General features: G+C 38.6%; 1 protein-coding gene across 2 annotated transcripts in view; it reads right to left on the bottom strand.

Annotated features, from left to right (window-relative positions):
• Window positions 1-8,617: 8,617 nt before the first annotated feature.
• The window catches only part of PAWR (pro-apoptotic WT1 regulator), a 175,547-nt gene continuing 161,308 nt past the window's right edge, over window positions 8,618-22,856 (bottom strand). For both annotated transcript variants that reach the window (XM_030548642.1, XM_030548643.1), the window contains exons 5-7: window positions 19,360-19,507; window positions 17,902-18,006; window positions 8,618-11,219 (exon numbers count right to left, since the gene is read on the bottom strand). In XM_030548642.1, the coding sequence (XP_030404502.1) occupies window positions 11,133-11,219; window positions 17,902-18,006; window positions 19,360-19,507 (340 nt within the window). In that variant the 3' untranslated portion in view covers window positions 8,618-11,132. The remainder of the gene's footprint in view (window positions 11,220-17,901; window positions 18,007-19,359; window positions 19,508-22,856) is intronic.

The following is a 22,856-nucleotide window of genomic DNA, read 5'->3' as shown; positions in this document are numbered from 1 at the left end:
CGAAAAAAACCCATTTTCTTACAAATTATTATTACATTCCTTTTACAATGCCCAGAGTTATAAAGAATAGGCACAACAATATTGATTTGTTACACATGGTTAAATGGTAGACATTTAGCACAATGTTTGTGCTCATTGTGTGTACTGCAACACCTATTTTCTGGTAATTTGGATTAAGAGAAGCTCTGGCAAAAACTGGTCAAGTACCATCCATTCATGATTAAGAAAAGGTTGTTTTTTTATCTAGGACCACTCATTTAAGTGATACAAAGAAGCAAATGTGTGTCCTTTAGCTATTTCCAGAAGTGAAGTCAATGTTCAAATAGTGAATTGTTAAAAACTGTTTAAATCATGTTTGCCTTTTCCCAGAAAACATATTTAGTGTTAACATCTAAGGGTATGTCTACACTCCAATTAAAAACCCATGGATGGCTCATGTTAGCTGATTCAGGCTCCAGTTAAGGGGATGTTTAATTGTGGTATAGGGCTCTGCGAGGTGGGAGCCTAAGCTTGAATGTTTAGACTGAAATTAAACAGCCTCATAGCCTGAGCCAGCAGGCATAGGTATCTAATTGCAGTGTAGACATACTCTATGATAGCTACCAGGGTAATGACCTACAAAAAAAGTAAGGGGGGCAGGGGCAGGGGCAGGGGAAATAATTTAATCCCTTTCATCCAGGATGAGCCACAGCTTTCAAGAGGAAGTTTGGTTTTTCTTCAAAGAAGTGGATCTTGTAGTCCAGTCTTGTAGTTCAGTGGAGGAGTCTGTGGTGACCATGGGATATACAAGACAAAAGATTCCTCTGTCTGAGGCTGACTTAAAGCCCCAGCCTGCTACTGGTAATAGAAGACTATATAAATACTAAAGGCTTTTGAAACATTTGAGTGCTTACTGAACAAGGACTTCAGATCCCTTAGACAAGGGAGGACAGCCATTAAGGCCCCTAGATCTGAAAGCCTGATTTCCAGACAGAGCTCTTCCCATGATGGAGGGACCCAAGTGACTAGTCCAAGAGAATGAAGTGCAGTCTTTTTAAAGTGTAAAAAGGTCTGCACTTACCTCCCAAATAAGTTCTGTGGTTTAAGGCATGTGCTTGATCTTTCGCTAAACCTTGTGATGGAATCCAGCTGCCTAAAGCCAATCAGGCCTACAGGGAGATCCACCTTTGAGGCAATGGCAAGAGGAGCTATGAATGCCAGCAATAAGGCCAGAATTTCCTGAACCAGAAATGCCAACTCTTGGGTGCAAGCATGTCTCAGTGCAAGAAGTGCTCCAACTCCACAATACCCTCTGTCAATACATGCCAAAAGAAATGCAATGGTGATAGCTGGGCTTCACGGTTGTCTCAGAAAGGACCAGGTGTGATAAAGCCACCTCACTGAACACATGCTAAAGATCAAAACTGCCATCAACCTCTCTACTTTGAATACATAAATGCAGGAGGGAAACATCTGGAGACCTCAGTATAGAGACCCTGACAGAAACATGTCAGAAAGCAACTGGTCCTCTCTTGGTACTTCCTGCTTGGCTCCTTGTCAAAACTCAGCATCACTGACTTTAAGTCCTGAATGCATCCATGAGTAAATACTTGGCAGTGCCATCAGCTTTACTGGTAATAAATGCAGGAACTTCAGGATGTAAAGCCACCCCATTGTGTTTACCTGTGAGAGAATAGTCCTGACACAGAGTTCTGGTGCTCAACAATTTTGTATCAGACTTAAGACTTTAGTATTAACCCTTCAAAACATTCTGGCCAGCTGACTGTTGAATTTACAAGAGATTCCCTGGGATGTCTCAAAGAGAACTCAAAAGATGATCACTATGTTTCTACAGCATGTGGTGTGACATCTGCAGAAATATCTGGCACTCAGGCATGTTGTAGGAACACAGGAATTGCTATACTCGATCAGATACGAGGTCCATCTAGTCCAGTATTCTCTCTCCTACAAGTGCCAGTACCAGATGTTTCAGAGAAAGATGTAAAAACACTTATTTATGCAAGCTTTCTGTTCCAGAATTCCTTGCATAAGTTGGGTTTTGCCTAAGTCGGGAACATATCTGACAATTACGCAAAAAAAAAAAAAGAGAAAAGGGAACTTATTCCATAAGTCCAGATTTCCATAAATCAGGTTTGTGTAACCCAGGGAGTGTTTGTAAACAGATGAGGGTAATCCTGCCCCCCCTACAAAAGGTCTCATCCCGATTTCTAACAGCTAGAGATTGTCTTGAATCCTGAAGCCTGAGGTTTAATATCCTTTCCAAAGTTTACAATAATTAGAAGTCTGGATAATTTTGTTATCCATATATAGATGTCCAATCTCTTTTGGAATCTTTCTAAGTTCTTGGCCTCAACCGCTTCCTGTGGCAATGAATTCTACCGTCCAATTACTCACTGTGTAGAAAGATTTCCTTTTATCAGTTCTAAATTGTGTTTGACTTTGACCAGATAACACAACAAAAATGGTTGCCAATCATAGATGTTGTTTTGCCATACAGACATGCTTTGAAGCTGTTAAATGGTCTTCCTTTTTCCACTGATTCCAAACCTACAAAAGAAAAGTGGATAGTTGTGCTTTTAGGGAAATATTGGACCAACCAAAGAAATATGTCCCCAATACCAAGATCATATAGATGTTGAATTGTAACAAAGAAATTTGGCAGCAAAGCAGCAGAGCAGGCATTTATGCACTTTGACTTAAGGTTTCCTAACAAGAACTGGGACACAAAAGATAGACATTGAAGTGGCATGAAAACAGATGCCAAAGCACCAGAGGTGCTCTGAAATACTCAACGCAAACACCTAACATTTGAAACTCTGAATTGTACCTCACTGGAAAGATTAGCTCCAGAGTTAAAAAAACAACCAATCAAAAACAACCTTCATCAGTCTCACATAAAGGAACTAACGTAGGAGTGATACCATCTGTGCAGGTTTATCTTTAAAAAATAATTCCAATCAGTAAACACAAACACATACCATGTCTTATTCAAAGCAGGTGTTTTTAAACACATTGATCATCATCATAATTGTGGTATTCCTGTAGTAAGTGGATTGTTTGAATCAAAAGATTAAAATCAATATTACAAGCTTCAAAATAATTCATTTAAATCTGTTCCATTTCCCTAATGCTCTGTACTAAACAAAGAACAAGTGTTATGTATTAGGCTGCCCTTGAGGCCTCTGTGAGTACTTATGAATGTATGTACGTACACACACATACACACAGTGCAAGCATTCACACATGTGCAAGTCCCAGAGGGACTGAGTGTATTGTGGAATCAGTGCACTCAGCACTTCCAGGAGGAAGCATCTTGGATACATCTTCTAAGACCTTCACCCAAGTGAAATAGCTGGACTTACAGCTCTAGAAGCAGCATTTCCAGATCTCCTTACTGAAGGTAGGTTATGATTTCAGTCTATGAAGGTGAAATGGGATACAGGGTAAACGAACCACCAAGCAGAAGGCTACAGGTGGAGGTGGAAGGTGGTTCTAAAGTAGATTAGATGCAGCCAGACACAAAGAAGGTTGTAGTTGGATCTGAATTTATACTTTGTTTTTAAATCTATAGGTCTGAAGTGTAATTTCAGAGTAAAAATAATGAAACTAACAGCAACTTACATGTGAGAACTTCCCAACTTTGATGATAGGCCCCAGTGAGTGTATTTGGTATTAATTTTAGTCATAGTCTATTATTTCTCTTTGAGCACATTCAAGAACAAACTCAGACTTAAAAGCATTTTGTTTTTATTTGGACAAAAGGCACACAGTCTTTATTGGTAGGTTAAAAGGGATCTCTTTTACCTGCAAAAGTAAATTTCTCAATACCATTTTTTTTAAAACAGATGTTATCATAAGATAGGAAACAACTAGCCAACGTTCAAAAATAAAAACATTTAGTTCTTTATAACTAAGTGATGATTCAGCTTTTTAGATACATATAACTTATATTTTAAAATGACTGTACATAAATTTTAAGACTGGATTATGACTGAAATTTTTAAATGAAAAATGTAGTGGGTATAACAATTTTGCCTCCTCTCCCCACCCCCACAAAAAATCTCACAACCACAACCCTGAACAGTATACCAGAAATCCAAGAATAAAAGCAATAGGACTCAATTAACAGAATAATGTACATCTGTTGCAATATGAGGAGAAAGGTATACATTAAGATACAGAAAAAGTGATTTTAGTAAGTTAACATTTTAAAATCATGACTTGGTACATCAGCTGCATAGTTACATTATTTGTGTCCTGCATACATACTATAAGCAGTTCTACATAAATGCACAACACAAGTAAAAGTCATGTCTACACATGTATCGACACCAACATTACTGGCTGGGAATAGACCTACAGTGGTATGGAAGTTTTCTTTTACATCTTCAAGTTACCTGATCATTCCCAATAACCAATTGGTTCATTTTGTACTGTTTATAGAAATGCTATAATCAAATGTTTAAGTTGGAAAACACATGTTTATGCTTTTCTTCCCATTAGCTGATTATGAGTGTGAATTCACTGGGTTCATAGATACTAGTGCAGATGGGTCCACAGTGCTCATCTACTCTGACCTCCTGCATAGAACAGGCCATAAAACTTCCCTGAAATAAATTTGTTTGAACTGGAGCATAGCTTTCAGAAAAATATCCACTCTTGATTTAAAAAATGGCCAGTGGTGGAGAATCTACCACAACCACTGATAAATTGTTTCAATAATTAATTACCATCATTGTTAAAATTTTACACCTTATTTCCCATCTGAATGAGTTGGTGGAAATAAACAGTTTTCTCTGGCAGTTCTCCTTCATGACAAAGGCCATCGTACTTGCTTGTGATGCCAGCTGTCTAGATTATTAGTCAATACTGATGAAAATGTATCAATACAACTGACATCTTCACCGAGAGAAGTATGAACTCAAGAAATACTGAGAGGCAGACACAAGACAGTAATACCTAAATTTAAAAATAAATTTGCTTCAATAATTTCCAATAATCACCTCTCTACTTGGCTACTACACTGAATTACTTTGCTTCCAGCTGGAAAAAAGTAGCAAAGACCTTGCTCCAACACAACAGTTGAAGCCTACATCTCTCTCTGTTAGTAGTACATTTTACAAAGTAATGCGATCGCCAGCCTTCCCCACTGACCTCTCTTACGGCAGCAAAATCTGCATGTTGCTAGTACAGTAGGCAAGCTGAAATGCCACTTGATGTAGATTAAAATCAGCTGGTTTGAGCTATATTAAAAGCTCTTTATATTATTGAATAGTGTTAATGACAATCATATTCACTTTAGCTAATTCTCAGTACAAGTAACTGAGAAACAAATTGCTAGGTTATGCTTGATACTTTGATGCTTGATACTATCAGTTTATTTCCTGTTTCCAAGTTATATATTCCAAATAGATAAATTAGTATCAATTACTTACTTCCCTCCTCCCCAAAAAAGAATCCATTTAAAGAAAAAATGTGTTTCTGAATGTATGATCCAAAACCTACTTATAGAAAGGGAACACTTTTTGGCTTTTAAGATATAAAAAATACCCATTTTCAAACATAGGCTGTTTCTCTGGTTAATAAGTACAACAACTAATGTCAAAGCATAAGGATGACAGCTTAATTCTTTTAAAAATTAAAAAAGCTATTCTGATTATTTAAAATATTCATATACCATTAATTTCTTATCTTCAGAAAAAAATCCCCAAAATATTAATGCATACCATTTATGGTCATTATCTCCCTGTGATATTTTAAATTTCAGGTCTTCAGACATATCTGCCTGCTACACAACAGAACTTGACAGTCAGAGTCATAGAAAAACCTCATAATGCATTATCAGTACAATATGAATTAATACATGGCAGCTCATCCATTATGGAATATATCGTGCACCATTCATTATGAAAATAAGATAAAGCAGTTGTCTGCCCTATTAGTTTTATTAATAGTCTACACAGACATTTGTTAAAATTTCCAAAAGGTGACCAAGTTCACAATTTAAGAAAAAAAAACAAGATATGTTAAGTCTATGTAGTTTGGTCCTATTTTTAAGAGATGAAAGTACATAAATCTGTCTCATAAATTTACTTGCACAATTTATATCAGAGCATTAGTGAACCAAAACCTTTTGCATGTTAGGTTCACCTTACTACAAAATATCCAGATCTGCTTAGGAAACATACAACCTTCTCAAATTAGATGAGTTTTCACTTTAAGGCCTATTAAGCTATTGCTCAATTTCAGTGTTCCTGATATTTAACTCACCCCAATTTACATTAATTCTGAACAATCCAGCAATAAGTAGTTAGGTAGGAGAAAGTAAACAAACTGTAAACGGTCAACAAAAAGTCCTTATACTAGAGTAGCTAAAGTAACACCCTCCCAAACTACTTAGATTAAAAGCTTGTTGTATGTTTGAGTTTAAGGATACCCTAAGAGAAAAAAGTATTGGCTACACAAATATCAGTCTAAGTACTGCATCTTTTTCTATAGAATGAGACTACCAAACTTCTGCCAAGAGCCTGATAATACCATAACTTACCACAAATTTTTGCAGTTACTGAAATACTTTCCTCTGGAAATATTTAAGATCTACAGGACTGTCAGCTGAAGTGTGGGGGATCGTCATGGTGCAGTTGCATAAGATCATGCAGGGTATTACATATGTGAATTTATGCAGAGCCACATTAATGCCATGGGCTGCTTTCTGTCTGAACTCCCACAATTTGTATAAAGGGACCACACTTAATGATGGCACTGTTCTTGAGTTGAACCACTGTCATTTTCAAGAATGCTAAAACTCTACTTCAAAAGCCCCCAGGAAAGTCTATTGTAAATACTTCTCCCATACCATTAAAAAATCCCTCTCGTATTAAATGTGTCAAAAGGAAAAAACATTGTTTGTGAACTTCAGCCATTATCTTTTACTTAATTCATTAAAAAAAAAGTTAATTTTTGATGAGGTAATGAGATATAGAGAAATACTGGTCCATTTGCTTTGTTTTCTTTCATGAACTGAAATACATCATTATCTAAGAGACAATATTAAAGACAAAAGAGCAAACTATCCTGATGCGAAGAAAAGCTCAGAAGAATAATAAGGGACCATTAGGAACTCTTTAATGACCTGAAAATCAAAAAGGAAACATACAAAAAGTGGAAACATCGACAGATTGCAAAGGAGGAGTAACAAAAGAATAGCACAAGGATATAGGGACAAAAATCAGAAAGGCTAAGGCACAAAATGAGTTACACTTAGCAAGGGAACTACAAGACAGAAGAGTTTTTATAAATACATAAGAAACAAGAGAAAGATGAATAAAGTGTAGGTCCTCTACTTAATCCGAAATGAGAGCTAATAACAGACAACATCAAGAAGGCTGAAGTGTTTAATGACTATTTTAATGCCTTCAGTCATCACTTAAAAGGTTAATTATGACCAGATACTTAACACAATGTTAACAAAAGGGGGGGGGGGGGAAGAGAGAAAGGAAGCTAAAATAAGGAAAGAATGGGTTAAAGAATATTTAGATAAGTTAGATGTATTCAGGGCCTGATGGAAACCACGCTAGATTACTCAAGGAACCAGCCAAAGAAATCTCAGAACTACTAGCGATTATCTTTAAGGACTCACAGACAATGAGTGAGGTCCAGTAGGAGAGAAAAAACAGTACTAAAGGGGAACAAAAAGGACTAAGTAATTTTAGGCCAGTCAACATAACTTCAATACCTGGAAAGATACTGGAACTAATTATTAAGCAATTTCTATGCACACAGAGGATAATAGGGTTAAAAGTTATAGCCAGACTGGATTTGTCAAGAACAAATAATGCTAAACCAACCTAATATGCTTCTTTGACAGGGTTACTGGCCTAATGGATGGGGGCAAGTTGCAGATATGATACATCTTGATTTTAATAAGGCTTTTAATAAGTCCCACATGACATTCTCCTAAGCAAACTAAGGAAATGAGGTCTAGATGAAGTTACCATAAGGTGGGTGCACAAGTGGTTGAAAAAACTACTCCAAGAGTAGTTATCAATCATTTGCTATCAAACTGTGGGGACATATCTAGTAGGATCTTGTAGAGGTCTGTCCTGGGTCCAGTACTAGTCATTATTTTCATTAATGACTTGGAGAATGGAGTGGAGAGTATGCTTATAAAAAATTTGCAAATTATACCAACTTGTGAGGGATTAAAAGCACTTTGGAGGCGAGAATTAGAATTCAAAATGATCTTGACAAATTGGAACATTAGTCTGAAACCAACAAGATTAACTTCAATAAAGACAAGTGCAAAATGTACACTCAGGAAGGAAAAAAAAAAATCAAACGAACAACTACAAAAATAGGGAATAACTGACTAGGTACTTTTGAAAATGATCTGGGGGTTATAGTGGATCACACATTGACTAAGTCAGTAATGTGATGCAGTTGTGAAAAAGGCAAATACTCTGTGATGCATTAACAAGAATGCTGTATTTAAGACACAGAAGGTAACTGTCCCACTCTACTCACATGGTGAGGTCTCAGCTGGACTACTGTGTCCAGTTCTGGGCACCACACTTTAAGAAGGAAGTAGAAAAAATGGAAAGAGTCTAGAGGACAGCAAGAAAAATGATGAAAGGTTTAGAAAATCTGATCTTTGAGGAAAGGTTAAAAAAAGGGGGGCATGTTTAGTTTTAAGAAAGGAAGCCTAAGGGGTGATCTGATGGCAGTCTTCAAATGTGTTATGGACTGTTATAACAATGATGGTTATCAACTGTTCTGTGTCCCACTGAAAGTAGAACAAGTAGTAATGGGCTTAATCTGCAGCAAGAGAAATTTAGGTTAGATACAAGGAAAAACTTTCTAACTATAAAGATAGTTAAGCACTGGAATAGGCCTCCCTGGGAGGATGTGGAGTCTGTCTTTGGAGATTTTAAAGACAGGTTATACACACACTTGTCAGGAATAGTCTAACTATACTTGGTTTTGTTACAGCACAGGGGACTGGATGACATGACCTCCTGAAATCAACTCCAGGCCTACATTTTCTCTGTGATTCTATGTGAAATATAATTTAGAACTATCCAGTTCATAACTTTGTTTATATTTGACATTATGGTCTCTGTATGTTCAGAATATGACATTGAGCATCTAAATTCTCTTGGTATTACCTCAAATATAAATTTGGAAGCATACTCTACAAGTCCTTAAATTTTGCCTACAGATTAAATGGAGAGGGAAATAGATGCTATTTCAAAGAAAGTTTCAATGTTAGGTTCAGATCCATTAAGACTGCTTACATGTGTGAATATTATATAAAGTTGTTTATTCCCCCTCTACATGTTTAAATTTCCAATTTTGTAAAAGTGATCAAATTAAGGACTTATTATTGCTGGAGCAAGATATAGATTAGTGCTCACTCATTATCTTTATCCTTGTGCCAATTAAACCCTGCATTAAAGATTTAAGCTCCGAGTAAGACTGTGTGGGCTCACTCCTACTGTGAGAACAACTTCCAAGCATATTAGAAGGTAACCGTACTGTGTAATACGTCTTAAACTCTCAATCTCTCCTCTCTCACTGGAATATAAAATAAACAAAGCAAAGTAATCTGTTCAATATTCAGAACGAAACCAAAGCATCTAACATGAAGTGATAATTCCTGGATTTAAAAAATTAAGAATTCCTTAGTCTCATTAAATACAAAGACTGTTTAACTCAAAATGGAAGCTATGGGCAAATCTTTGTAGATGGCTATCATTATGTATTAATGTTATCTTTATATTTTAAGGCAACAAAAACTGTAGATGTTTCAAACTTTGTATTTTGGTATATTCAGGTTATGAGAGGAAGAATGCTTGGAACTTCAGGAAGGTTTTAAAGCTGATTTTGTAAATCAAATGACTTACATATTTTTTAAAATCAGGGATGAGTTATGCCCTACCAGGATGAGTCCAAGCATAAGTTTCAGTCTAGCAAGAATTTTTAGGCTAGAATTATTTGTGACTGAAGACAGTGGTTTATATATCACGAAAGTGTCATCTTGCACTAAAAAACAATGCTAGAATATTGCCCCAAGTGGATAAAATTAACTGCATATGCAAGCTTTAATTTTCATACACATTAGTGGCAATCAAGAGTGAATGTTTTTATTGTATGTTGCATACTTCATGTTTTTCAAAGGCCTAAATAATTTATGAAACTTCCCTTTCATACATTATAACAAGCTTTATCACAGCTTTAAAAACCCTTAAAACTCTCATTTATTATGAGCACTAAATATTTAAAATAGGTAGATTTAAATATAATTATGTTTTAATTCTTTTGCAAAATGAAAGCTCCAGGCTTTGTTTATATTCTCAATACACAAAACAAACTTACTGTAGGATAGTAAATTTGCATTTCACTGCTAAAGCACAAGCATTATGATATACTATAGCGCACAACTTAGACATGTTACAAAAAAATTCGTGTTGGTAACTACAGTTGATTTATTGAATTTTAATAAAACAAGTTATTTTTCCCCAAGACAACTGCTATACAGAAGAAAATCGCTACTCAAACATTGTTTGTCTTTCAAATATAGTAAAAAACTCACAACATACAAGATTTGTATTTCAGAACAAGTAATCAATCTGCAAAATGTTACACATCAGTAAGGCACCTACACATAACAGTGGCTGAAACAAAATGAAAATATCTCCCAAAATATATATTTTGGATCTGTGTAAACAAAGCTTATTTTTATTGCTTCCTTTCATTCAAGAAAAAAATATACACCCAACAAAGACCAAAAGTGATCCTGGTGCTCTGATTTTTAAACTACTATAACCAGATTATATGCAGTCAGAAGACAAAACCTAATATAACCACCATGAATTTAATGTTTTTGAAAGATGTCATAATTGTTAATTATTGTTGATGTGAAAAGTAAGGTTAAAAATACCCACAAAAGTTGATGCCATTTTACTGAATGAAAAAGAATGTATTATGAAAATAAACATCCATCTGGTTTCCTAATAATAAATATAAAGACTTGGTTATTTTAACATACTGCAACACAGGAAGTATTATTGTAATGTTGACTTTATCAATCAGTAGTTTTTAAATCTCTCTCTCCTCACTGAGGTTTGAATCTTCTACCTTGTCAGCTGTCCAACAACTTTTAAGAGGGTCTTATTTTCCTGCTTTAATTGCTCATTTTCATCCTCTATATCATCTAGGTCCTTTGGGAAAAAAAAACAAAAAACACATTTGTCAGGATACAAAAATGGATTCTTAAACTAGTAATTTAAAAGTCCTGGAATTTAAGAGATCAGTACATGAAACCAAGAGATTATAGGGTAAAGACCGACGAAGTGTTAGTTTCACAGCATCTATATTTAAAAGGGCTAATGAAGCAAAGCGAAAATTGCTAAAAATTCACATATTTCCAATGCTACTCTCATGACAAAACATTCTTTCACATTCCCAAGTGACAAGTTACTTTTCGAAATATATAATAAAAAACTGACTGTGTCAGGAGATTAATAGTAAGAAGCCACTTGGCACGTGCCCATGTTATTTCATATTTGCAAAACACAGGGGCTTTCACGCACCACAGTGCCCTAGTAGCCTACTCTCTCTCTCTCTCTCTCTCTCTCTCTCTCTCTCTCTCTCACACACACACACACAGTTTATTAGCATAGGACAGCACATGAAATTTTAAGACTTCTTTTTTAAATAAGTTTGTTGTCAGAGGCTTATGACACGTATCTGTTAGCACACTTTCAATTTTCATTTTCTATTTGAAAAAATAGTTGAAAAAAGCGATATCTTGCCCTCGTCAGAGTTCTGATTAAAGCTAGATGGCTTGAAAATTAGAAGTGCAATTTACTTTTTTCAACAGAAGGCGAGTGTAAGGGGACCACAGAACAGCAGGGTTCATTAAAAAAAGAGGCATCCTATTTCTCTGCTTCTGTCCTTCCTTCCCCCAATATTGTGCCTGCCTTTCCCCCATCTCTCTCCCCAGCTTGCCTCTTATTCCTCCTTTGCTTCTTCACTTCTGCTCCCACAGTGAAGTTTAACTGAAAAGCAGCACAGCTGCTATGGTCGGCAGTGCTGTAGAAGAAGGGAAAAGAAGAAGAGAAGTGGAAGGAGAAGGGGCAAAGGTAGAAAAGTTAACCTGGTGAAAGGTAAAAAGAGGTGGATGGTGGAAGTTTGGAAGAGAAAAACCAGAGATGAGGAATTAGGGTTTTCAGCTTCCTTTGCAATGAAAGCATGTAAAATCCCCACAATAGTTATGTCAGATGGAAGGGGAAGGGGAAAAAAAGGGATGAAAGATTATCCACTCCCCCATTCCCTTAATTTTGAAGCACACACTTAACAAAAAGAACAGGAGTACTTGTGGCACCTTAGAGACTAACAAATTTATTTGAGCATAAGCTATCGTGGGCTACAACTCACTTCATCAGATGCATAGACTGGAACGTACAGCAAGAAGATATTTATACATTCAGAGAACATGAAAAGGTGGAAATACACATACCAACTGTAAGAGGCCAATCAACTGAGATGAGCTGTCATCAGCAAGGAGAAAAAAACTTTTGAAGTGATAATCGAGATGACCCACAGAAGGTGTGAGGATACTTAACATGGGGAAATAGAGTCAATTAGTGTAATGGCCCAACCATTCCCAGTCTCTGTTCAAACCTAAGTTATTTGTATCTAATTTGCATATTAATTCAAGTTCGGCAGTCTCTCTTTGGAGTCTGTTTCTGAAATTTTTTTTTTGTTGTAAAACTGCCACCTTCAAGTCTGTCACTGAGTGGTTAGAGAGGCTGAAGTGTTCTCCCACTGGTTTTTGAATGTTATGATTCCTGATGTCAGATTTTAGTCCATTTATTCTTTTGCATAGAGACTGTCCGGTTTGGCCAATGTATATGGCAGAGGGGCATTGCTGGCACATGATGGCATATATCATGTTGGTAGATATGCAGGTGAATGAGCCCCTGATGGCGTGGCTGATGCGATTAGGTCCTATGATGTTGTCACTTGAATAGATATGTGGACAGAGTTTTTTTTCTCCTGCTGATGATGGCTCATCTCAATTGATTCACCTCTTACAGTTGGTATGTCTACTTCTACTTTTTCATGTTCTCTGTATGTACAACTATCTTCTTGCTGAATGTTCCAGTCTATGCATTTGATGAAGTGAGTTGTAGCCCACGATAGCTTATGCTCAAATAAATTTGTTAGTCTCTAAGGTGCCACAAGTACTCCTGTTCTTTTTGTTAAGTGTGTGCTTCAAAATTAAGGGAATGGGGGAGTGGATAATCTTTCATCCCTTTTTTTCCCCTTCCCCTTCCATCTGACATAACTATTGTGGGGATTTTACATGCTTTCATTGCAAAGGAAGCTGAAAACCCTAATTCCCCATCTCTGGTTTTTCTCTTCCAAACTTCCACCATCCACCTCTTTTTACCTTTCACCAGGTTAACTTTTCTACCTTTGCCCCTTCTCCTTCCACTTCTCTTCTTCTTTTCCCTTCTTCTACAGCACTGCCGACCATAGCAGCTGTGCTGCTTTTCAGTTAAACTTCACTGTGGGAGCAGAAGTGAAGATGAAGTAGGTTGTAGCCCACGAAAACTTATGCTCAAATAAATTTGTTAGTCTCTAAGGTGCCACAAGTACTCCTGTTCTTTTCACGGATACAGACTAACACGGCTGCTACTCTGACACTTAACAAAATGATCATATGAATATGCCTGTTTCTTTTGATGGGGGCATCCCAGAAGTGCACCTTTGGGAGTAGGTGCTTAAGCGTGCCATCAGTAAAAAGCTCCAGCCTGCCAACCAAAACATGGCTTGGCAATCAGTGCTCAAAGTCACACTGCAGTATCTTTACAGTTACTCTTTTGTCCTGTGTAGCATGCAGTACAGATATTAGCAGCAGAATGTCTTATGTGCCTAACAAAAATACAAACACTTTAGAGATGTTGTATCAAAATATAGCTGGCTTTCTGAAACAGATGATATTTAATTGTTCTGAAGACAAAGATGAACCAAACATTTAATATGATCCATAAATATTGTAATTTGTATTTAGAGGTAAAAACAATGCATGAACACATAGCACCTTATTTTAACTAACCACCGTAGGCTTTGCTTTTTCTATTGCAAAGTCCATGTCAGCAACAGATGTATTGGGAACAAACAGTTGTAAGGAATAATGAAACAGCACCTTTTCAATAAAATGGCTGAAGTGCAGCTTTCCGTAATCATAATTTTATGCCTATTTTTTAAGCTAACTCAACCAGTTATGTACTATAACTAAATGGTAGATGACTCAACTACATTGAAACAACCGTTTAAAAGCCTTTGGACAAAAATATTTCAGAGTTATTCAAAAATTAGATAAAATGTAAAAGACTTTGTGGAATGTTTATGCTACAAAAATAACATTCCAAGGATTACTGTAAGTATGGGCTACTTGAATACAATCCAGTAACAACAACTGACTGTAGTTTAAATATATAAAGAAATAATAATGGATGCATACATGTAAGTGACTTTTACCACTTTAGATTTAAAAAATTACATTATTTAATACTGTTTATTATAAAAGAACTATAGTGGCAAAGAAGTGTAGGCTTCAGATACCAAAATGACAAATGACTAAACAACTGATACTTTAATCAGAGTGCAAATGCTCTCTGAATATATTCTCTCCAAACATTTAACAACAGTGACTCCCCAGTGAGGTCACAGATGACCAACTCTAAACTACTCCAAAGTTGAACTAAGTCAACAAACAGTTTAATATCTTCAGATGCCTTTCCTTTCAGACAGCTGGGAACTTTATGTACCCATTCTCCCTTTCTTTTAAAAGGTAGCAGAAGTTCATCAAATAGCTCAGCCATTGAACTGAGACAACTCCATTTATGGCACAAGGTTTTTGCCGGGTTCTCAATGCAAAGGGATCTTTTGTTCTAGAAGCTTCTCCATAATCTGCTGACTGATTTTAGTAAAAATCTTTGAAGTAAAAAGTTATTTAACCTAATTTACTTAGACGGGACACAACTTAAGAAGTTTTCTAGATTTGTTAAAAAAACAAGTTACAAAAGTGAAGATTTACTTACCACTGACTAGAGCCCTTGAACAGCCTTTGTATATCCACACTAATGGGGGACACATCACTGGTGCAGCAGGACCAGCAGAAACCTCTAGAAGTGATGCCTAGAAGTCGGAGTGCGAGCCTATGCCCGCTGGCAGCTCTGAGTGTTCGGAGAGCTAGACTATAAAAGGGGGCATCACAACAGCTTCAGTTCTTTTCACCACAAATCGACCGCCTAGTAAATAGCAACAGGACTCTAAGGAAAAGGGGGAAGGTGGAGGAATAGCTTGAATGTCCAGAGGCACAATTAGAAGAACTCTAGCTATTTGTAAGGAACCTTCAGTACCTCTGTGAGTAGGCCTCTGCTAAACTCTTGTTAATGGGAATGTATAAACAGTGCATCCTCTTCTCAGAAGAGTGGGATGAGGCTGACTAGCGAAGGAGTAATTGTAGTACTGATCTCCAAAATTGGAATTCTGAACTAATGCAGGTCCATTGTATAATGTTCTGTGAATGGGTGGATTGAGCTCTAAGAGGCAGTTCTAAAGATCTCAACTATTATGTTACGCCTCAGATAAGCCATAGAGCCCATTCATCTAGTCCTAAGGCAATCTCTCAGTCCCTCTGGCACAGGGACATTAGCTTTCCCCAATACACAGCCTGATCCAATTGGCCAGGCATTAGGTTTTTACTTTTACCAGAAAACACAAAATGTAACCTCAGCAACCGTCTACAGTCTTTTGATCTACATATAAGAAAGGCTACAACCTCACCTCCTGGGGATACGAGGGCGGTTTTGGAAGAAATACTATTAGATTCAAGGTTTGGTTAAGATGAAAGCCAGTTACCATCTTGTGCATAAATTTAGTTGCCTTTGAAAGAACTATTTCGTCCTCATGGAAGCCCATAAAGGAAGGGGTCAGCAAAAGCACTTGCAGTTTAGAAACTCAGCTGATGTCATGTCTAAGATAAAGATGGTCTTGATGAAGGGACATTCTTCCTTGGGTTCAAAGGAGAATGCATCACTGAGTGTCACATCTCACTGAATCCTTCAGTGACTATTCACGCTAGTCTTGCTGATTCCTGCTCATGTGGCCAGCAAGCATGTTGTCCTTTCCTGCCAGATGGGCAGCCACAGGATAAGAGAGATAGGTGATGTATTACTGTCATAGGATATTGCTTCCCTTCACTGCTGGGTGGAGGGAATCCTTCCCTCCCCTTTTTATTGAAATAGTACGTTGTTATGGTATTGTGGGTGACTATTTGCACCACAGGTGACAGATTGAAAAGGTCCCTGCAGAGTTATAAGTGGCTAACTTAGTAATGGCAACCTCATAGGGGATGATTTGTTGGTTTTATGGTTTTCAAAAAAGAAAGAGAGAGAGAAACAGACAGACAGACTGAAGGGGGCCTACGGAATTGGAAACAGAAACTTGAGAAGTTTTCATTCCCATATCTGCAGTCCTAATTTTTTCCCTGGAACCATGATGAAATGTCACTCTCTTAGGAAAGGAAGCCATCCCTGTGTATCTGTTTTATGCTTCTGTCCCTTGTGTGTAAGGGTCAAAGAGAGAGAACTGAGTCCCAGTTGCAATTCTCCCTCAACCGGATCCAATATCAGGTTTGAGGGCCATTCATGGCCTGGGACCTGAACTGAAATGGGAGTCATGGATCTGCAAAGGCCATCAACTGGGGCACTGGGAAAAACTGATTCCCTATACTCTGAAGGAACAGCTGAAGCTTTCAAACAAGCCTTGGTCAATGGAATGAGCCAGCAGGTGGAGGTGGTCAGATTCATACATGATGGATCCATGACTATTAACACCTTTAGGCTTAGGTCTACACCCAGAAGCCAACATTTTAACAGGGCAGTTCCTTTCTAGCAATTGGATACGGATATCATAAGATCCTTACCAGCTGAATCTTTAAATATGGCTCTATGTACGGAGACAGATACCTGTGAAGCAATATGGCCAGGTGTCTTAGTCCTCAGAAGGGCATTAAGACCTGAGGAACACCTCTCAAAACTTAAAGCATTCAAGGAACCAGGAGTATCTGAAGCAAACATCTTTCCCATTAGAGCCTCTAGTAGGAAGACTGCCTACAACCAGTTCTGTAGCTCCTTCCTAGCCTGTGGGGTGAAAGTCTTGCAGACAGACCACCTACGTGGGAGATAACATTCCCACAGAAAGTGCAGACACAGTCTCTGGGTATCTGAAACCAGGAAGGTGGCAGAAATAGAGGAGCACCTCTCAAACATTGGTCTCAGCTTTGGAATCTACCCTCATGAGTATGGGAATGTGCAATAGGATGCAGAAGATCCCTAAAGGCCCAAAATATTCCTAAAAACTATATAAATTATCAATACTCACTGGAACTAAAGTTTTATTTAAACTACAATAAAATTTGTCTAAGAAAAGTATTGGAAAACCAAGTTTCCAGAGAACTGGGTCAAAGTGTTAGCAGAGAGGATCAGGAGCCTCATTATTATGATTAGAAAGAAATGAATGATTAAGCCCGGCCCTACCCATTTTTATAGCCTCTCAGAAGATTCAGAGCAGCAAGGAGGAACATGCAGGCACTGTGTCTAAACGTTTCCTCTGGTCCAGTTATAACCCTGGCACATTACTGGGAATGGGCAGATGCCACTTCAAGAAAGAAGTCTATTAAATCTGAGGTGAAAAGTTAAACACAAAATAAATGCCTAATTCCCTCCTTATCTTGTCCTGGAAAATATAGGGAGAGTGGGGAAGAAAAGAAGAGATGGAAGAATTTGGAAGCTTTTCTCATCCTTGTGTAATACATGTACTTACTCTGTTTAATAAATCAATTTCTTCCTTCAATTTCCCAATCTGTTCCTCTTTGTCCTGTGTCATCCTCAGTAATCTTACATTTTCTTGCCTCTCCTTGGCTAGTTCCTATAAAAGGCACAAATTAACAGTCTCAGATTGAATGTTCTTCCAGCACTCCTAAAAATTAATTTGAAAAAGGACAGTTTTAAAATTCTGTAATTAGGCAAATTTTGCTTCTTACCTGAAATCTCCTTTCTTCAGATAGCTAGGCCTACAAATCCTGCAGTGTGTCTTCAAGTCCTTGTAGCTCAAGGAGGCCAAGCAGATCTGTTAGTCACAGGTCTAGGGCAAAATTCTGCCCTGAAGAGCCCACCAGTGCGATGACCTCTAAAGCTGACCTTTTAACTGATTAATTTCTAACTCAAGCCCTGATCCTATAGTGAGTTCTGAAACAAAGCCCAAATTGGATATTAAAATCAAAATATCAACCCCTAAAGTAACCATGCTGGTGAGCTTTTCAGAGGCAGAATTTTGCTCCGATGTATGACTAAGGTCTACTTGGCCTCCTTGACCTATAAGAGCCTGAAGACCCACCCATGGGCCTGGATACAAAGGTGTATGAAACATTTGTCATACATGAGGCTTCAGTTACTGAAGAAGTTATTCAAACTCCTCCCTCATCTCTTGCTATCCTTTTGGTACTTTGACTGGTTTGGGAGGAAGCCAGTTTTGGAAGGGAGAGATTACAAGGCAATGTAAATTAACTCAAGGAATACATAATTCCTAAAAATATATATAAAAGCTTCCTGGTGTTTTACTCCCATCCTTTTCAGAAGGAAGATCTCCCCCAAACAATATTTTTATTTAGCAACTTTCATCTACAAGGATTCAAGAGTATTTGGTAGATTATATTATAAGGATCACTTCAGAGGGAGCATGGAACATCAGGAATATGACAGATCAGTGGCCCAGGAAAACATCTGTAAGGGATTAGGTTATGTTTCAGTGCCTGAGAGGAGAACAGGAGATGGTTGGTTCTCTGATCAAATCACCTTTAGCCTTGGTATTATTCCCTGGTTGAGCAAATGGCAATTTAGCATTTGTAATACAAATTTCACATTCTTCTCAGACAGTCTGATTCTGTATGCATATTGGTATTCACAAGAAATTATTGCTACTTTTTATTAAAAATTTAGGACCATTGCTTAATATTTTTGCAACACTGACCACCCCAGTCATCATCAGTGATCAAACCTGGGACCTGTTGAGCTTATTGCATGAACCTCTACTGCCTGAGCTAAAAAACCATGTGTCTTAGCCAAGACTGTGGCAGGCTCATCAATCTCTGCCTGGCCAAGTCACCACTAGAGAGGGACAGAGTTCCACACTGAGTTGGCATGGCGCTAGTATCTCCTCATGGAATTTATAAGGTATTTTATTTTGAAATTGACATTGGGCATCAGTTCAATTTGTATTTACCTTTTCAAGTTCTTCAACCCTCTTTTCCAAAGCACTGCTTGGTACAGAATTCCCAGAAGAATTTGCATCCCTGCTGTATCTGCTATATCCTGTCCTGTCTGTTCGGGAATATCGATTTGGACCATCATCTTCAGGTGCATTAGTTGCACTGTGAAGTAAAGATTAAACATTATTAATATGCCTAGTGTAAAAAACAGAGTTTAGTAAATATTTCCTGTGTTCCTTATATTTTTCTCCTAGTGCCAATACATTCATGTAAAATTGACTTATTCATATTGTAAATGACCATTACTTCAAGACAACATGAATAAAACTTAATTTTCTTCTTACCTGTAATTGTGTCTTCTCTGAGAAACAAAATCAGTTGCTTGGTCAGACCTGCAATTTCTGGGTTTTTCTGTCTCCAACTGGATTTTCTTTTCTTGCCTCTAAGGCAGGACAGCGGTACCTGTTTCCCAGCACCCCCAATGCAATCTGCCTCTCATTGATCTATACAGAACTGCACAGCTGTTGCTTTAAAGTCCCTGAGTTTCTAGGAACTCAGGTTAATTCCTTCAAGGGGTGCATGCCTCGAAAAGTGCTGTCTGTATCTAGTGCCGAGAGCCAGATATTTCCTTATGCCTGTGTGCTGCAAAGAAGAAATCTGAAGAAGAATCTGTTGAGGTCACTAGAGGCCAGCTCCAGTGCCCACTGGTGCCGTGTGCTCATGTATTGGTGCAAGAGGCCCGGCTTATCCCGCATCTTCTCAGTTTCTTCTTGCGGCTAACTCCAACAGAGGGGCAGGAGGGTTGGTTGTGGAATAAACATAAGCAACACAACTCAAAGAACAGTTACGGAAAGGTTAGTAACTGGTTTTTCTTCGAGTGCTTATTTATGTCCATTCCATGTTAGGTGACTCACAAGCGGTATCCGAAGCACTGGACTTGGAGTTCATAGACATGCAGATTGCAACACTACTTTTCTGAACTTGGCATCATCTCTGGCCTGCTGGGCGATGGCATAGTGGAAAGAGGAGGTCTGAACCAACAACCAGGTCGCTACTCTGTAGATGACTTGTGTGACGTTGCAGTCTACATGGTTTTATACAAATATACTAATGAGTGAATATAATGTAACTGGAATAAGCTTCATGCAAAAGGTCTCTTGTAAGGTATCATTACAAAGTTTATAATCTACTGAGTGTGATCATCCTATTTGTATAAATGTATCACTCTTGTATCTGAAACTAGAAATATGTAATATAACTCTAAGGGCCTATTGTAATTATGCAAAGTGTGGGCCATTAATGGTGGTTTGGAATCTTGACTCCCATTAACCAGGACAATTGGCTGCAGATAGCTGTTTTACCTGCAAGTCTTCCTTTTTTACGTGTGTGCTGGCAAGTGGGCAAGGAAGTGTTGCAGTGACATGCAATCATGTCACCTGAACTGGAATCCATCTTTAACCTGGTGTCTTTCCATTGAGAAGGAGGGGATGGGAACCCAGAGAAGGACAAAGGATTCCCGCCTTATGCAAAAGATATATAAAGGGGTGGAACAGAACAAAGGGAGAAGAGGAGTCATCATGAAGAATCCCCTAGCTACCACCTGAGCTGGAACAAGAACTGTACCAGGGGAAAAAATTGTGCCCAGGCCTGGCAGGTGTCCAGTCTGAGGCAAAAACTTACTGAAGCATCTCTGAGGGTGAGATTATCTGTACTCAGTTTGATTAGACATAGATTTGCACATTTTATTTTATTTTGCTTGGTGACTTACTTTGTTCTGTCTGTTACTCCTTGGAACCACTTAAATCCTACTTTCTCTATTTAATAAAATCACTTTTTACTTATTAACTCAGAGAATGTATTAATACCTGGGGGAGCAAACAACTGTGCAACTCTATCAGTGTTATAGAGGGCAAACAATTTATGAGTTTACCCTATATAAGCTTTATACAGGGTAAAACGGATTTATTTGGGTTTAGACCCCATTGGGAATTGGGCACCTGAGTGTTAAAGACAAGAGCAATTCTGTTAGCTGCTTTCAGGTAAACTTGCAGCTTTGGGGCAAGTAATTCAGACCCTGGGTCTTTGTGGAGCAGACTGGAGTGTCTGGCTCAGCAGGACAGGTGCTGAGGCCCCGAGCTGGCAGGGAAGGCAGGGGTAGAAGTAGTCTTGGCACATCATATGGCAGTTTCCAAGGGGTTTCTGTGATCCAAGCTGCCGCACCTTGGATCGGGACCTGGGCCTGGGCTGATGATGAAAGCCTGAGCTCTTGTTGAATGGGTGGTCATGATGGCAGGAGGTGGGATGCCCGCCTGCTCGCAACATGGATGAATACAGGAGAATGAAATACTCTGGGCTGAAAGAAGTATGCTTTTTATCTTATCTGCTACTGCCACAAAGAGCTGCATTGTTTTACGGAACAGCTGATCCTCTCAACGCACAAGGCCAGGTCACATCTAATCAAATCCAGTGAGTGGATATGGCGCTCCTCTGCATTCCTGTGCAGTTTCAGGAAGAAAACTTGCAGGAAAATAGCCTGATTACTATAAAACTGCAAGATCACCTTTGAAAGGAATGCTGAATCGGGATGCAGTTGTACCTCATCCTTAAGGAACACCATATACTAGGGCTCAGACATAAGACCCTAATCTCCGAGACCTTCCTGGCTGAGGTAATCACTACTGGGAAAGCAACCTTCCAGGAGAATAACGACCGAGGGAACAGTGCCAGCTGTTCAAAGGGAGGACCTGTAAGTCCTGACAGGACCAGGTTTAAGTCCCATGGTGGAATCCCTTTGTGAATTTGAGGGTAAAGTCTCTCTAATCTCTTGAGGAAGCGGATGGACATTTCATGAGAGAAGACTGATTTACCATCCACCAGAGGGTGGGAGACTGAGGTTGCTGCTGGATGCACCTTGACTGAAGAAAAAGTCAATCCCTGTTGTTTCAGGTGGAGCAGGTATTCCAGCATAGACTGGAGGGGCAATCGAGTTGGAGAAAGACTTTGATGGGAAGACCACCTGAGAAAAACTTCCACTTGGCTAGGTAAGTTGCTCTAGTAGAGAATTTCCTACTACCCAGCAAGACCTGTGGACTTGTTCTGAACAGGTCTGTTCTGCTGGGTTCAACCATGGCTTCCACATGGTCAGGTGGAGGTTCAGGTGGAGTAAACGGCCATGATCCTGCAAGATCAGGTCTGGGCAGGGCAGAAACAGCATCACCAGCTCTAATGACAAGTCCAGCAGCATGCCAAACCACTGTTGTTGCAGCCACTCAGGGGCTATAAGGATCACCCACGCTCTGTCTCACTTGACTTTCAGAGGACCTTGTGTACCACAGGAACGGGAGGAAAATCATAGAACAGGAGCTCTCTCCATGGAATTAGAAAGGCATCAGAGAGAACCTGGGCTGTGACCGCGCAATGAGGAAAACAGCTGACATTTCCTGTTCTGCCTGGCTGTGAACATGTTGACATGGGGAGACCCCCCCCACCGCTGGATCTGGTCACCTCTAGG

This window comes from Gopherus evgoodei, chromosome 1 (genome assembly GCF_007399415.2).
Source record: "Gopherus evgoodei ecotype Sinaloan lineage chromosome 1, rGopEvg1_v1.p, whole genome shotgun sequence".
In the NCBI taxonomy this organism is placed as follows: domain Eukaryota; kingdom Metazoa; phylum Chordata; order Testudines; family Testudinidae; genus Gopherus; species Gopherus evgoodei.
Note: the sequence above shows the minus strand (reverse complement) of the source record. Positions and strands in the feature narration are given on the sequence as shown.